The sequence below is a fragment of the Colletotrichum aenigma genome, assembly GCF_013390185.1.
Source record: "Colletotrichum aenigma strain Cg56 chromosome Unknown KSG_Cg56_contig05, whole genome shotgun sequence".
In the NCBI taxonomy this organism is placed as follows: domain Eukaryota; kingdom Fungi; phylum Ascomycota; class Sordariomycetes; order Glomerellales; family Glomerellaceae; genus Colletotrichum; species Colletotrichum aenigma.
In genome coordinates, this window is record NW_023500911.1 from 4484790 (window position 1) to 4500808 (window position 16019).

Consider the following 16019-nt stretch of genomic DNA (forward strand, 5'->3'; position numbering starts at 1 on the left):
GAGGGAGTTTGGACAGTCTTGGAGCGTCATCATGGATGTGGCCTGGGGAAGGGAGGGACGAGAGGCCTGGGTCGGAGTCAAGAGGGCGTCGAAGCGAAATCTGTGGGAAAGATGGTGTGCGGCGGCGAGGGGTCTAAGGTCTGGGTTCTGGGCGTCGCTGGGTCTGGCCTTACGAAGAAAACCGGGAAATACTCTGGTGGGTGATTCGTTTTTGAATTTCGTCCAATGGGGCGTGTGTCCGGGAAAAGACAATGCCCTCCCGTGCTCATTGCTCATAATCAACGAGGCGCATTTTGCGTACGGAGGCCTAGGCGCGGGGGCGACACTCGTGGAGGCGCACACGGGACGGAGCAGAGAAGGAGACTGGATGAGGGGCTGCGGGACAGGGGTTCATTAGGCTTGGAGCAGGCGAGCGAGATATCATCCCATGTTGCTGGTGGGTGCTGCGTGCAAGGTTTGTTTCATGTGGTAAGTGCGTAGGCGGCCCTTTGGGGTTCTAGCTCGAGGGGCTGGAGTAAGGTAAGGTGCGCGGGAAACAAAGGGCGAAGGGAAGGGTTTGTGGATGAGGAGGGGTGATGGCGGTGGTGGTGGCAGACGTTGATGATGAAGAGAAGCACATAGTTTTGGGTGATGGGGGTCGGGGGTCCTGTCAAACGCGTAAGTGTCGTCGTGGGCCTTGCAGACAGAGTGGTGAAGAGGGTGCGGTGGTGCTGAGATTAAGGGCCCTCGGTGTTGTGAGTGAGGATCGTGGGTGTTGTCAGTGAGGTTCCATATGGATGGCGGTCGGGAGGATTCAAAGTGCGGGATGGAACCGCGGAGGGGGCCGAGTGGACTGGGTGTGGGGCGCCCGGGCGAACGAGACTTCTGATTGGTCAACACGCGCTGCAAGGGACATAGTCCACAAACTTGACTTTTTTCTTCAACACAGTCTTCGTGGCTCAGTCGGTAGAGCGTTGGTCTCATATTATTCATTATGACCCTGTCACAGACAGAGATATCCAAAGGTCGAGAGTTCGAGCCTCTCCGAGGACATTGTTTTGCTTTTTGACATTTCTGACCAGTATTAATTAGTCGTTGATTCTTGTCGGTCGCGTTGCGCCTTTTTTTCTGTTCTTTTTACTTTTTACTTAATTCGCAGCCCAGTTGTTGTTGGCCGGCGCACTTGAAGATCTGAGTGCACCCAGACAAGGTCCTCATTCATCGAGACACCACGACGCCTCTGAAGGCCGCGCCTGCGCTCCTGCACGAAATCTGGTATCAACGATATAATTATTCGATGATCATATGTCCAATGTATATATGGTTATGTACACGAATGTGCGACAAAGCTCCAGCAATACACTAGGCTCCGGTGGTATAAGGCGTCCTATGTTTGGTGAATGGACCCAAGTACGGGGCGGCACGTTGGCGTTTCTGATGTGACGATTGGCTCTCAACAAGTGTCGGAGGCGCGATGTCTTCGGCGCTCGAGCCGATATCAGTTTCCACTGGGCAGCAGCCCGGATCTGCCCCGGGACCACTCGAGGCCCATGCCCACATCGACAAGGCCGTGTCGGGCACGCTGCTTGCTGTGTTTTCTCGGGGTTTCCGAGTCAGCAGTTCTCTTGGCCCGTCCGGCATGCTCAAAGCGCGTCAACTCGTGGCGCTCGTTGATCTCTCGTCAACTGGGTTCGTCTTAGCCGCTGTCGATGTAAATTTCAAGGTGTTATACATGAGCGTTTCCGGTCTTGCGAAGCCCGCAGCGAGCTCTGGACCGATCGGCTCAAGGCTATGGCTGTTCATGGTGGAGGCTCGCCCAGTCTGAATAGATCCATCTTGAACAAAGGAGGCATGATGCTGGGCGACAGTGGCTTGGGTGTTCTGTCTGGCGGCGGGTTAGGCTCGACTTGCCTGATGTCAACGCCGTCACGGACACACCGCAACGGCCATTGAATCCACTCTCTCCACGGCTCCTGGATCGCCTTGTCCAGGGCGGAAGCAACATTCACGCCCCATCCATTGAGATACCATAGCTTTCGCTCAAAGGCGTGGACCAATGCGGCGTAGTACATGAGAATAACGAGAGCCATGGGGTGGTTCTGGCTCATGAGTTCGAGGAAGGACTGGGGAAGCGAGACTGCCCATCGCCAGACGAGGCCGGATCGGTGGGACGGCGTTGAGACGGCGGCAAAGGTGAGCTTGAGGCCTTCGAGGGCGGATTGGCACATCGACGTATCTTCGGACGGAGCCATGCTTCGGGTAAGGTTGAGGAGGTCGTCGATCTTGGTGGCGTAGTTTCCACCCACGGCCGGCTCGACGCCGCCCTGATAAAGCCATCGTGCTAGTGGTCCGTTGGAGATGTAGCGATGAGCGAAAGGTAGTGTGAGAATACTTTTGATGCCTACGCCTGTTAGCTTCCCTTTGAAATCATACGGATGAAACCTCACCCTGCAGCAAGATGAAAGACTGAGCCACGTCCTTGGATGTAATGGGGCCATGAGGGTGTGCTATTGAGTATGTGTTTAAGAGAAAGATGCAGATGGCGTGGAGGACGTAGGCGTCCGCGTTGTTTTCGCCAATATCGTTCAAGCCGGGAGAGAATTTGCTGAGGGCGATGTTCTGGTGCCGTGTGGAGATGGTTGTGTACTCGTCCCTCTTCTCAGGGTTGAGGTGTGAAAGGTGGATGGCCGATACGGCGAGGATGCCGTGAAGGAGAAAGTCCTGCCCGAGTCAGCAGGCAAAGAAAAAGGTCATGAAGTCGACTTACGTTGGCGAACGCAATCTGCGGCACAGTGGCTGTCCACAAGTGGATGAAGTCCGGATTCTCTGACAGGGTGTGTGCCGTATTAGACGTGAAGTGGTGAACCAGCTGCATGTCAGTGAGCCAATCTGCCTGAGGAACCCCCTGAGAGTCCCCAGAGTCTCCTCGCGTCGATTCCGAAAAGGTCTCGCTCGAGTTTCCGTTCACCCCCTGATGGTTGAGCGCATCCATCTCGGCCGAGAACTCGGACAGGAGCCCCTGCATGGCAGCAAGCTTCTCCTTCAATGATAATAGCTGAGGCGAGTTCCTGTCCCGCCGACTGGCCGGGCGACTGCTCGTTGAAGCCTCACCGACGCTGCCGGGGGTCGCAGTGCTCGCCGCCTCCGGGGCCGGCTTGGGCGACTCGGTGACAGCGGGAAGCTGCGGGGCAAAGGGGGTTAGGACCAGACTGCACTTGACATCGTGCCGGACGCAGTTCCGACACGGGCGGGCTTCGTCGCACTGAGAACCGTTAGCTCTCATTCACAAGCAATTGGGCCATCTAGTGTCGGGACTTGGCATCCTTCGACCTTGGTAAGGCTCCGACCGACCCCGGTCCCACTCATGAACTGACCTTGACTCGGCGCTTCTTACACTGCTGGCAGCCGTTCCGCGACTTCTTGTGGCCGATGCGAGTGCCGCGCACGCCAGACGCCGTCTTCTGCTTCCCGCCGTTCGCGTTCCCATTTCCATTTTCGAGGCGGGTGACCTCCGCCTTGAGAGAGGGCGAGTCTGTCCCTGGGGAGTCGCCGTTCATGGCACTGGCATTTGGGCGTGGTGAGAGGGCTGGACGTTGGAGAGGATGAGGAACGAAGGTGTTCCTGGTCGATCCGCGAATGACGGAATGTTTGTGTGTCTCAAGGAATGTTTTGGCGCTTGGACTCTGAGGTGATCCAAGGTATCTGATCCCCAAGCTTGTGGCGTCTTCTCATACTGCCGGGCTGCATGGCATGCGCGACAGCGCGAGGTGGTACTCAAATGGTGGTTGTGGGAGTAGTGGTAGTGCTGGTGGTGAAGAGGAAGAGCATCAGGACGAGGAGTGAAGTGGAGGTACGAGGTACCCGGGTCCTGCTGCGTTCCTAGTGTGGTGGTGTTCCAAGCTTGGTGTTACGGGTCGGGACCCATGTATGTGCCTTGCAGCATGCACGACAACAGCAGCAAGGTCGACCGAGCGCGATCCGTATTGTATCAGCCTTCAGATTGCTGAGCTTCTTTCAACGCCTCTCAACGGGCAAGGCGCGACATCAGAGAATGACGGAATTGCTTGACAGCCGTTGAAAAGGGGAGGAGGAGAGGTAGGTTCACGACCATGTCACGGACTTGGGCGACCTTGCCGTTCCGGGCCGGCCGATACGAGCACGTGACTCCTTTGGGGGAGAGAAGGAGGTGGGAGCCGTGAGAGATCTGGGAAGGACTGAAGGTACGCCGGATAGGTACGTCTTGCTAGAATGGGTAGTGGGTACCTTCCCTGAGATCCGCACGGGTGCAACTGGCCCAAGCTCCCGAACCAATCACAGCAAGAGGCAGGGTTGTGGCTGCTGTTCGCTGCTGCTGTGATTGTGGTGTGGCTTTCGCACCACCTGCCGAGGTGAAAGTGGGCTGGGGAGGTGGAAGTGGCAGTGGAAAGGGCCTGCCCGTGCCAATTAAGCTGGGGAGAAACTGCAGCGCGAAGGAGCTAAATTGCGACCTGCAGACGCGCCAACGCCGGCCGGACGCGACTTCCCGTCCACGTCGCCGTCCGTTCCTGCACCAAGCCCAGGCGGAAGGAAGTCACCACAACGTCAGCAGTACTGCACCTGCCCAGATACACTGAGGGGGCTCTTTCCGTTTAGCTTCCTTTTCAGCCACTGACTTGCACCTGCATCACCTCATCCCCCACAGCACCTGCCTGCCTTCTGCAGTGTCTCCCTTCCCCGTCGTCCGTCGTCGTCCCCCGTCATCCCCCGACCCCTCTTCTGTCCTTGTCCTCTCTAGTGTCGTCTGTCATCCCTTGGTTATTCGATTGATAAATGACCAGACGCCTGAATCCTGATCTACAAACCCCAGTCACATCTCCAACACCCCCCGACATCTCCACGAACTTGCATCAGAAGCCCCCCATCTGCAATCCGAAAATGGCCACCCACTCCGACTACAACGACATCAAGACCACTGCCAAAGACGGTGCCGTCGGCGTCTACAACTATGGACAGCGCCAGATAAACCGTGTCGTCAGCTTCGACACCAGACAGAGAGCCTATTCCAATGTCTCCAACTTCGCACAGGAGCGACCCCTCCTCTTCGTAAGCCCACCTGGCTTCCAATTGGCCCCTCCGCCACCTTGAATGCCTTCGCTAATTGACTTTGTTCAGGCCTTCATCGTTGCCCAGGCTATCTTCTCCTCCCTGCCCATCATCGTCTTCTCGACATTTGCCGTCTCCACTATCGTCTTCGCCCTTGGTGTTGCCGTCATCTTCGCTCTATTCTGGGTCGGCGTCGCCCTCCTCGTTCTCGTGCCCACGCTCTTCTTCACATGCTCCGTTGGCATCCTCGTTTGGACCTGGGCCGCTGGAAGTTACCTTCTTGCTAGATGGCTCTACGAGATGTCCCCCGTCAGTGCCAAGGGCGGCCTTGAGGTTGAAACGCCCAATGGCCAGAAGTTCGTCGTCGGCAAGAACGAGGACGGCTTCGAGGCTCATAAGGTCAAGGGACGGCCTTAGGCTCTCAGGAACAGGTGTTAGATCAAGGGACGGTATGGCGTTAGGTTGCTATTGTTTGGTATGGATACCCGGGTTCGACTATGCCTACGCTTCGTTTTGGACGGACAGGCCGGATGGATTATATGTAATTGCTGCTGTTACATTTATAGGCCGTCAGACACGACTAACAGGTCTCTGTTAAGGAGAATAGATTATTGTCCCAATGTCTTCCCTATTACGGCCGCCGTTGCCGTCGTGGTTGTATCGGCCATTATCGCGTTCGCCATCATCGTGTTAGCCAATATCATTTCGTTGGCCATTGTCGTTTCTTTGGCCATTGTCTCTGTGGCCATTATAGTCTTGGCCAGTATCGTCTCCTTGGCTATCGTCGCCTCCTTGGCCATCGTCGTCTTGGCCAAATGTCGTCGTCCTCTATCGTCGTCCTCTGTGGCCGTCCACTGTCGTCGTCCTCTGTCGTCGTCCTTTGTCGTCGTCTTTACTGTCGTCGCCATGACTCCTGCTCACCGCAGTCACTCTCAATCGAAGTGTAAGTTCAAACCTACCAAGTACACAAAAAACATAACGATACTATTCAGAAAAGTTAGGTATTTTATTCCAGACTAGATTAGAACGCTTCCACCTCAAACTACCACTCACGACGCTCGAGAAAGCCGACCAGCACCATCCGCCTTCCACATATCGCTCCCTACACACGTGGGACAATAAAACATTGACTCGGGGTCATACACATTCTTGATACCCAAGAGCTTATCATAGTTCTCCCCGTAAAAGCTCGCCTTCCAGTCCGGATCAAGCGCGTCGCCCTCGTTCATGTATGACCCCATCCAGGGCGCCAACGTCTTCATGGCCCCGATCTTGTTGTAGGTGACATCATGGTGCACCTCATCCCACGTCTCCGCGCTGACGTCGTTGCTGAGGATGCGCGCGACGGATTGGTGCAGCACTGCCGTCCGCCACGCCGGAAGCACGGCTGACGACTTGTCGCTGCCGTCTTTCCAGACCTGCCCGCCGGAGACGAGCGAGATGACATTAGTTACGAACTCACCCGGCGCGCCGGCTAAGACGTTGAGGAGTGAGCGGACGGCGGTGCGGTTGCTCACGGCGGCGGCGTCGAGGAGGCGCGAGCCGGAGGCGGCCATGAGGCCGACGGGGTTGTCGTCCACGCTTGTGTTGCCAAAGAAGGACCAGTAGTCGGGGTAGCTGACGTAGCTTGAGTTGACGAAGAGAACGTCGCTGAAGTTGCTGCTGCGGTCGAGGAGGAACTTGCCGGCCGCCTCGACTTCGTCTTGGGATTTGTTGAAGGCGTAGATGGAGTGGGAGTAGGCGGTCGTGAAGTTGCCGAACGAGGGCGCGGCGCCGTCGACTTCCCAGTGAGGGTAGCCCGCGAAGCCCGCCTCGACGAGTCTCGCGATGGAGGTGTACAGCGTCGTCAGGGCGTCGAGGAAAGTGTCTCTTGACGCACCGTCTTTCGCTGCGATCTGCAAGTTCTGAACAGTCGCCTTGAGTTGCGGGTACGCCTTGATCGTAGTCGACACCACAACCCCATACGTCCCCGGCCCTCCTCCACGGATGGCATAGAAGAGGTCTTGATTCTGGCACGCGTTTGCCGTGAGCAGTGTCCCGTTCGCAAGCACTACCTCCGCCTCAAGAACCTGGTCCGCGCCGAGGCCGAAGGTATGGCTCGCGGGCCCATGTCCGCCACCCTGCATCCAACCGCCGGTACTACACACCGTCGAGATCCCGCCGCCGCCGACGACGACGACGACGTTTTTCTCCCGCGCGGCGGCGTAGCTCTCGCCCCACATGTACGCACCCCCGAGCTTCATCGCGTTTCCCGTCCAGGGCGTCGCATCACACCCAGTTGAAGAGGCGTACGACGGCTGGAAGTCGATGCCATTGCGGAAGTAGCGCAGCCAGATCTCCAACCCCCCAAGACCGTCACTGCGGCCCAGGACGTCGTGGCCGGTGCTCTTCACCACCACGCGCAGGTTATTCTCTCGCGCGAAGCGGAGGGCGGCGACGATGTCGTCTGTACTAGTGACGTTGACGGCGAAGGGCGGGTTGGTGCCCAGGCTGCAGGATCCCGTGGCCGTGGAGTTTGCGGCGGTTGAGGACGGGGGAGGGCAGGTTATGTTCAGGGGGTAGTCGAGGCCGACGGGGTTGGCGGACTGCCAGCTTCCGGTGAACCAGTTCTGCTGCACGCCGGCGCAGGCGGAGGGTTTGTAGTCGGGGCCTGGGTAGCAAGAGACTGCGACGGGCTTTGTTGCGATGAGTTTGCCGGAGATGGATGTATTGAAGGCATCCCATGTTGAAGAGGATGGCCAACAGGCGTCTCCTGGTGCCTGAGATCGAGAGTCGTGTTAGTGATCATATTCGTGGTTCAAGAGTTGGGCTGGGATGGACTACTTACGCATTTACATGATGTGTTGGTCGCTGCCACCGCAGACGCGGCGTGAAGTGCTGCTAACACAGCAGAGAGTTTGTTGCGTAACATTGTCAATATGTTTCGAGAAATTGATCAACACTGAAGCAATGCCAAGGCAAACGAAATACATCCAGTCTCTGGCATATCACCAGATATAAGTACTCGCCCATCATCCATCATGACATCTCGGTTTCTCTTCAATCGTCGGAGTCGACATGTGTGGCTCAGTTCATCATCATCGGTAGATTCTTCTTGCGCCCCCTTTTCTGCAAAACGAATGCGAGCCGCCGGTGCTACCGCAGTGGGGGCTCAAATTGGCTTCGCTTTAGGCTCAATTTGCGTAGGGCACAGCAGGTGAACAACTACGATCTAGATTACATTCGACCTTGCGCTCCCACTGCAGATCAACTGAGAGGATTGGAGCGGAAAGGACGGCATGTAAGTCCCGAGGGGAAACAAGACAATGAGAACATGAACAGTGACAGCAGCAACCAGAATGAGGTTCAACTCGAGCGACAGAGACGATGCGAATGGACAAAGAGGGCAAAGACTGTAGGGGCAATACAGTCCCCCGCACGACTAACAACTCTTCCCCAGGAAACATCAAAACGCGACATAAACAGTCAAGCCCCTCGCGATCGGCATGGACATCATCTCCCGCTGCTCATGACGGCGAGGAGTCATACATCTCCCAATGCCTGTCGAAGGACCCGCCGTGACCGCAGTGGGTCCAAGCCACCACACCCGGCGCCGAAACCGAAACCGAAGACGGGATCGGGCCGGCGATATTAACGACTCCGGACCACCGTGTTTTCGGCGGATTCTTGCCGTTTGCGTTTGTAGGACTCGACTTTTTGATGGCGGACTTTACGGGCGATATCATCATGAGGCCCGATTGCTGCTGATGTTCATCTTCCAATCTGGATCACGGAAACATACCTAGTCTGAAAATTAGTCCTTCACCAAGTTTTCAAGCCAAGATGGGATTAGCAAAAGATTCATGTCCAAGTAGATACATCGAAACCATCTAAGTATGCTCTTCATATCTAATAGTAATCTACCATGGCCGCTTGGACCAAAATAAGCTCCAATCATCTGTTGACCAGCGCCGCAAACTTTGTACGGATTCGGGGAAAGCAGTTTTGTCTTCAACGTAATTTCGAAGCATATCATAAATGGCAATGAAAACCGTTTGAGCCTCCTTTTCAGCTTTGTACTGATTGTTGCGACTTTTCTTCTCCTTTGATGCGGGTTCTGTTTTCCCAAAAGCCAGAGCAATTGCCTCACGAATCAAGAGCTTTTCGTAGGGTTCGCTATACCAATCTAAATCTCGTAACATAAGCTGCATGATTCCAGGAAATAGCCGAGGTTCTGATTCAAGGAGCGCAACGAGTGGTGCAGAGTTCGTTCTTTCTTTATCTGGTCGGTACGCTTCTCGATACGTTTCTGTAATGTACTCGAAGCAGACTTGGAGCGGGGTGCGACCGAATCTGTTCACGGCGTTGATATCAGCGCCGTGGCGCAGTAGCACGCGGACGACCTCCCGAGGTGGTTCTCGGTAATACAGCTTACGCATCGCGACATAATGTAGCCGCGTGTTTCCGAGTATGTCCCGAACATGAACATCGGCGCCCTGTTCCAGCAAGAACGCCACCATCTCTGCGTCCCAGTTGCCGCATGCCTGGTGCAGCGCATGGAGAAGAATGGTGGAATGCGTCGTCATTGAGGCTGCTGCCTGCAAAAGTGTCTTGACAGCGGCGATCATGGATTCCTCTCTTCGGTTCCTCTGCTCTTGGGTATATCGAGGTTATCCACGCGACACCACCGGATCGTAATCTAAATCCTCAATCAGGGCGTAGTACAGGACATCGGGCCCCTCATCGTCTGCTATCCCCTCCAGCACGTAATGCAGCCAAGTTCGTCTATCAAACTGTCTAAAGCCAGCGAAGTGAGGCGCGATGTATGCTGTCACGCGAAAGTAAGGATACGTGGAAAATCTCATATAGCTTCTGTGCAAACAACTGAGATTCCCAGGGGTTTGGATGTTCGCGCCGTGTTCTAACAGAACCGAGATCGCGTCAACGTGCCGGTGATATGCGGCCCAGTGCAGTGCAGTCATTTCGATTTCGACAGGTTCTCTGGTGACGTCCGCACTAGACATATTGTATTCAAGTTCCTCAAAGTCGTCGTAAAGCTCCGTGAAGTCCCACATATCTATCTCAGCGCCAGCTTCAAGAGCCTTTTGAATGGTCGAAGCGCTGCCAGTCTCGGCGCCCAAGAGGAGACTCGAGCCACGGTTCCATTTGATGTCGGCTCGGTAAATGGCAGGCGTCACGATGGAGTTGAGGGCCCTGCAAGTTTTGGCGAGTCTGATTGCCCTTCTCCAGATTGAGAAGCGATCGAAATCCGGGTACCAACCACGCTCACACCGCTCGGGCTCGCTGTAACCTTTCCGCAGTGACTCAAGATCGCTGTAAAATATAAAGTCGACGACGTGAAGAATTATCTCCACTGGAAGCTCGAGAAAGTGGGCGCGGCTTGCAGTTTTAGTCTGTTTTGCTGGGGGTAGCTCTTGCCGCGAAGGCGACAATGCGAGATCCGACGCGGAGAAGGTGTGTAGGTCCGCCATAGTTAAGAATGCTCTTCGATGATGAGATAGATGTTGCTAATTTGAGAAGAGGTGCGTTGCGTTTTCTGGAAGGAGGTTGTGAAGAGTTCGCTCGCACGTCTTGGTGGGCCGAATCAGATTTATGAGGTGTCTGGTGGCTACCGGAGAAATTGCGAAATCGTTTGAGCTTGTGGCGGTTTTCTTTCGAACCTTTGCGGTCTTGATCTGAAATGAGTTAGCCCAGACGAGTGTTTATCTTTTGTTACACAAGATGATTCGCACGGAGGTACCTGCTGCCAGCTGCCGATGTCCGAGCCATATTGTGCTGTTGCTCCAAGGTGTTTTCCCGTTCTATTCAACCATCGTATCAGCCACCATGACCCCTTTGGCACCTCGCTTCCCAGTCAATGAGCCTCTGGCAATACGAAATTTCATCCAGAATATGGCCGCGGCTAGCGGATTGATGAAACTCCGGTTCTATTGTCACCAGCAACTCATTGTGATCCAGCACTATCAATGTTCATTAGGCCTTGTCATTGTTTCTACTTACTCTAGATTCAGAAACAATGATCCGACTCAGTTCACTATTCAGACATTTCATCCATTTCAGGCCTTACCAAAGCTCCGGAAACGCATCAGCGTCGCGCAAAATTCTAAGACCAGGTTTCTCCCATTTCCGCAAAACCTTCCTCCCGTTTTCACCCAGATATATCTCTGCATCGACCGCTAATTCTTCCAAATTAGGCAGTTTTTCCCAGGCACCATCATCGGCCAAAAGCGTCAAGTCTCCACAGAGCTGCCATCCCGCGTACGTGCCCTCACCTCCAACGCTGACACAGGCAAACCTATACAACGTACCCTTTAAATGCAGTTTTCTTAATGATGTTGGAAGCGTCGACATAAAGGTGCTGGCTATGTCTTGGCCAGTTACAGGAGGATAGTGAGGTACCCAAGTTACACAACTGGCGGTGCTAAAGGTGTCGAGCCATAAATTCCTCAAATTCTTGAATTCCCCAACAGAGAAGGGCGGCACACATGGATATAGCCACCAGGGATACTTCAAAATGTGTATGCAAAGCGTCGTCAAAGTCTTGGTGCTCTTCCCCAGTGCGGCTACAATATCTGACGCCTCCACTTTCATCGAGTAGTTGCATTTGCGAACATAAACAAAGTGCTCCATGTGCTCACATTGACTAAACAGTGTCTGAAATTCCTCTTGTTCAAGGAGCGTTTCTTTCAACGTGACGGATTTCAAATGATCGACAGCGGGTATTCGTTGGATCTGTGAGATGTTGAAATGTTGTATGCAGAGTTCCGAAACCTGCTTTCCAAGACGTAGAATACCAGATAATGTTGATGCTGTGATCATCTCTTGCGGAATGTTGGAAACTTCCTGCGATCTTTCAGCTCTTTCCGACCTCGAAGTGACGGATTGGAGCATCGGAAGGGGCGGCTCATTGGCGGAGCTGCAGGCTTCAACGATCTGCTCCAGGTAGCGTTCCGAGCTCGCCAGTGCGATATGTCGTAGATTTTGGAATTGACAGAGAAAAACTGCTGCGAGATAGCCGTAATATGTGACTCTTGAAGCAGGCATTTCCAGCGGAAGTTTGCTGAATTGCTTTGGGAACTCCGCCTTGACTTTTACGGGCTCGACTAACGGGATTTCAACTTGTTTGAGATCAAGCTCAGAAGGAAGGCAGAAAATCATTCTTTTGACGTTATCGGCAGTGGCCTCCTTGTTTTCGATTTGCCGCAACTGGTTGATGATGTGTTGTTGATGGTCGAAACGCGAAACGGCGATAGTGTCTCCTAAGAAGCCGCGTACAATTCGACGATGACGCCTGCAAGTAAGACTGAAAATCCACAGGCGGTGTTCTTGCAGCTGCTGTATAACCTCCGACATCTGATATCGGTCATCGAGTAGATACAGATACCTCCATGGGCGGAGGTCGCTAAGGAGATGATGGCAGATTTGGAGCGTGAGCTCCTCTGGGAGGCTCGTAATGCAAGCCTCAGTAGCACCTGATGATGCGGAGGGGTTTGATAGGTCATGGTCGCTGGGTTGAGCTGATGCGACGTTTGGGATTAAAGATTTCGTGGGCTGGCAGCTTGAGAAACGACCATGATGCAGCATGACTGATTGCTATGTCGATGTCGATGGGCGTGGAGGGAACGTAAACGTAATGCGAAATGGATCATGGATGATCCAAGTAAAAGCTAAACACTTGTGAGAAGAAAGAGGTTTTTCCTGAAACTGTGGCGCGCGAAGTAGACTTTAAAACTAGATAGGTAGAGGGCTAAAGTCCAGATATTCAATCCAATCCAGTGAATATTTTATTGATAAAAATAAGCAACCACCAAGGTTGTATGTATGGAGAGCGCACGACAGGGCCAAAAATGAGGTGAGTGCCAACACTGTGGATCGAACACAGGATCCCCGCATTACAAGTGCGATGCCTTACCACTTGGCCATGCTGGCGAATCGGATGAAGGTATCGGCGTAATGGAAAAGTACATAGTTTACAATAGTGGGTCCAGGATGCATGAACCTCTTCAACGCCTTTGACCTTTTTGTTTGATGGCAACGTCTGGTCTGAAATTGCCCAAACCTGGTGAGCCACCTCTAGTGACACCTCACGTAAACCTTCTTCCATTCTAACTTTTCTTTTGCAGTTTGCCGCCTGGAGGCGCACCTTGTTGACTGTTGTATGACAGACGGGAAATATGGGAAGAAGGAAACAAAACTTGAAATGGAAGGCGCCAAATTTATCGCCGAGTCTCATCCTCACTATCAAAGTACGACGCGCTCGCATCTCAGCAACTGTTGCTTCTTGAAGATATCATGGCGAACCTGCCAAATCTTCCATCAGAAATTGTGATCAAAATCGCGAAATGCATCAGGTCTTTCGACTCACCCTTGGTCCGGGCCGAGACGGACCCTCGCGAGCTTGAATCAGCACTGAAGCTTGAGACGACATCACTTTGGAGTCTTGCAAGAGCCTGCAAACCTCTCAAGTCCCTTGTTGAACCCGAGGCGTGCTACAACTTGGCCGTCTTCAATCTGCAGCCTCTAGAAGAGGACAAGAACGCTTGCAAGTTGCTAAACCTCATACGTCTGCTCCAGGAACGACGCGATGTTCGTGGTTGGGTTCGGCAAATCCACGTGTATTTCTCGTCCTATGGTGACATCTTACCTGATGTCTGGGACAGTGAAGGCAAAATCACACCTCCGTGGCAATCTATCGCCAATATTGTTGGCCCAGGATTCGAGTCATGCTTGAGGCAAGCGATTGAAGCAGCGCCTAGATCAGGTGCCGTGGAAAAATGGCGAGGCTACCTACTGTTCCTCCTTCTCCTCAACGTTCCCGATGTCAGAGGCCTGAACGTGACAGCAACACCCGGCACTTTCAGATTTGCAGCCCAACTGGTGGACACATACGCGACACGAAACCCAGAGAAATGCGTGAGCCTATCAAAGCTGACATCCTTGGCTGTAGGCGTTTGTAACCCATCCGTCTTCGATCGGAACGGGCATAATTATGGATTCAATCTGTGGGAGTCTTTCATGGGGTTGAACCTGTTTCCCAAACTTTCCGAAGTCTGGGTTAGCAATCTCCCCCTCGACGCCATTGTCCTTCCCCAGTACATGCCGAAGCAGGCAAACGACAACATCACTTCTATAACTCTGCGAGACGTCTCAACCACAGTGACAGAGCTGCGCGAGGCCGTTCAGCAACTCCGTAATCTGAGAGCCTTCAAATACCTGGTTATCGACATCGAATCTTCGCCTTTATCATGTGGAAAAGTCGTGAAGGCCTTGGAACAACACGTTTCGACATTGAAGACGTTCTTTTATTATTCTGCCTTTTTCTTCGTTTTAGAAGGAGAATCTTTAAGCATTTTCAAGGACATGTCCAACTTGGAGCATCTATTCCTCGACCTCAGTTACTTCGCCGCGATGCTTGAAGAGGGCTATCAGGACGACGATGAGGTGAACGGAGTGACTTGCAACAGTCTCCAAGATCTTGAAGAAGACGTTTTGAAAGTTCTCCCCTCATCTCTAAAACGCCTGCACTTAGCCGGCGAACCACGTCGTATCCTCAACGGCATGCAATGGCTCGCTGAGAATTGCAAGCCAACTTTGCTGCCGCATCTTCGGGAGGTTGCTTTCGAGGAAATAATGCTCAGCAACCCATCTGCAGAGCAATTCCTTGCAATAACTTGCGAAGCGTTTGCCAAGGTCGGCGTGCGGGCCTCGAAGGAAGTGCACGCTATACCGGGCTTCTGATGAGATGTATGGCAAATATTGTAATATCATCACTATATTCGAAGATGACATTTTATATGATGAGACCAAGATCTGGGGATCTGAATTATATTTCCGAATGTTTTGCTCTCACACCTTACTAGGCACTTCTCAATTGCACACCCGAGTATTCGTTATGGTCTGGGAGATATGCGACAATAAGTTGCGATCCTGAACTAATTCATTAATACATTGCGTTCGAATGAAGATAATCACAGATTCCCCAGAAGATACCTCTGAAGAGGTAATTACGTGAGTAACCAGTTGTTCGGTGTGGAAACCCCTTCCCTGACACTCTCAACACCAGCCAGTCGGAATGCTCGACGAGTTTCTACACAATCGTCGCACCAGCATCCTACAGCAATTTCGCGGAGCTTAGGCAATGTGCCTTCCTTGTACCTCTTAGCAAGTAAACGAAGGCTCAGATGCAAAGCTTCCACATCGCCTGTTAAATGAATCTTCTTCAGAGACTGAGGCAGCATCATGATGGCCTCTTTCTTCAAGCCCGCGTACGCAGAGCTCCGCGCATTTAGCCATATATTTTCCAGCTTCTGGAATTGCTTGTACGTGTTGAAAGACGGACTGGTCCAACAAGTGTAAGCGCAGTCTAAACATGCTGTGGTCAGGTTTATGTGGGTGTCTTTAATAATATCAAGGACGTCGATGGGGTTCATAGGAAATGGCCGATTCTGGATCATCCTCATCTTGCGCCCGAGGAATGTCAATTTGGTGAAGTTAGGCATGTGGCTCAAGAGTTCCACCAGGCATCGCCGCGAGGAGAACGTGTCTTTGAGACGCAGACTGGTGACATGATTCCAGCTGTAGTCAAGATTGGGGTATATCTCCAAACTGAGGTCAATCTCTTGCAATGCAAATTCCTTGCTTTTCAAGGACATTTCGTGGAGAGTCCTTAGGTCAAGGTTATCGAGGCAGCTGTCGTCATTGTCTGATTCTTTGGAATGTTCGATGGTGAAGCTCGAAAGATTCGGAAAGATGTCTCGGGAAGCCCATGGCGGCCGATTTCGTAGGGCTGGCGAGGACGCCGTACCATTGACACCAGCCACACAACCAGACCAGCCTTTGGCGCGAGGTTCAGTCCCCCAGATGGCGGAAGGGCGCAGATGCATACCAGATGGTAGCCCTCTGTACTTTGAGTTGAGAAGCAATGAAAAATGTCGGAAGATCTCACCGCCAACCGACAA

General features: G+C 53.1%; 3 protein-coding genes across 3 annotated transcripts; 1 reads left to right on the top strand and 2 right to left on the bottom strand.

Annotated features, from left to right (window-relative positions):
- Positions 1–1778: 1778 nt before the first annotated feature.
- On the bottom strand, positions 1779–3536 carry CGCA056_v008837 (Sterol uptake control protein 2; the record flags this gene model as incomplete). The annotated part of the gene is made up of 4 exons (XM_037324084.1): positions 1779–2380; positions 2427–2700; positions 2747–3241; positions 3354–3536. 4 exons carry the CDS (start codon positions 3534–3536, stop codon positions 1779–1781), a joined length of 1554 nt encoding a protein of 517 aa, XP_037178599.1.
- A 1357-nt stretch (positions 3537–4893) lies between these two features.
- Positions 4894–5478, top strand: CGCA056_v008838 (uncharacterized protein; the record flags this gene model as incomplete). Its single annotated transcript, XM_037324085.1, has 2 exons — positions 4894–5061; positions 5131–5478. The coding sequence occupies 2 exons, from the start codon at positions 4894–4896 to the stop codon at positions 5476–5478; spliced, it is 516 nt and encodes a 171-aa protein (XP_037177666.1).
- A 632-nt stretch (positions 5479–6110) lies between these two features.
- Positions 6111–7972, bottom strand: hpm9-1 (FAD-linked oxidoreductase hmp9; the record flags this gene model as incomplete). The annotated part of the gene is made up of 2 exons (XM_037324086.1): positions 6111–7820; positions 7889–7972. 2 exons carry the CDS (start codon positions 7970–7972, stop codon positions 6111–6113), a joined length of 1794 nt encoding a protein of 597 aa, XP_037177667.1.
- Between the last annotated feature and the right edge of the window lie 8047 nt (positions 7973–16019).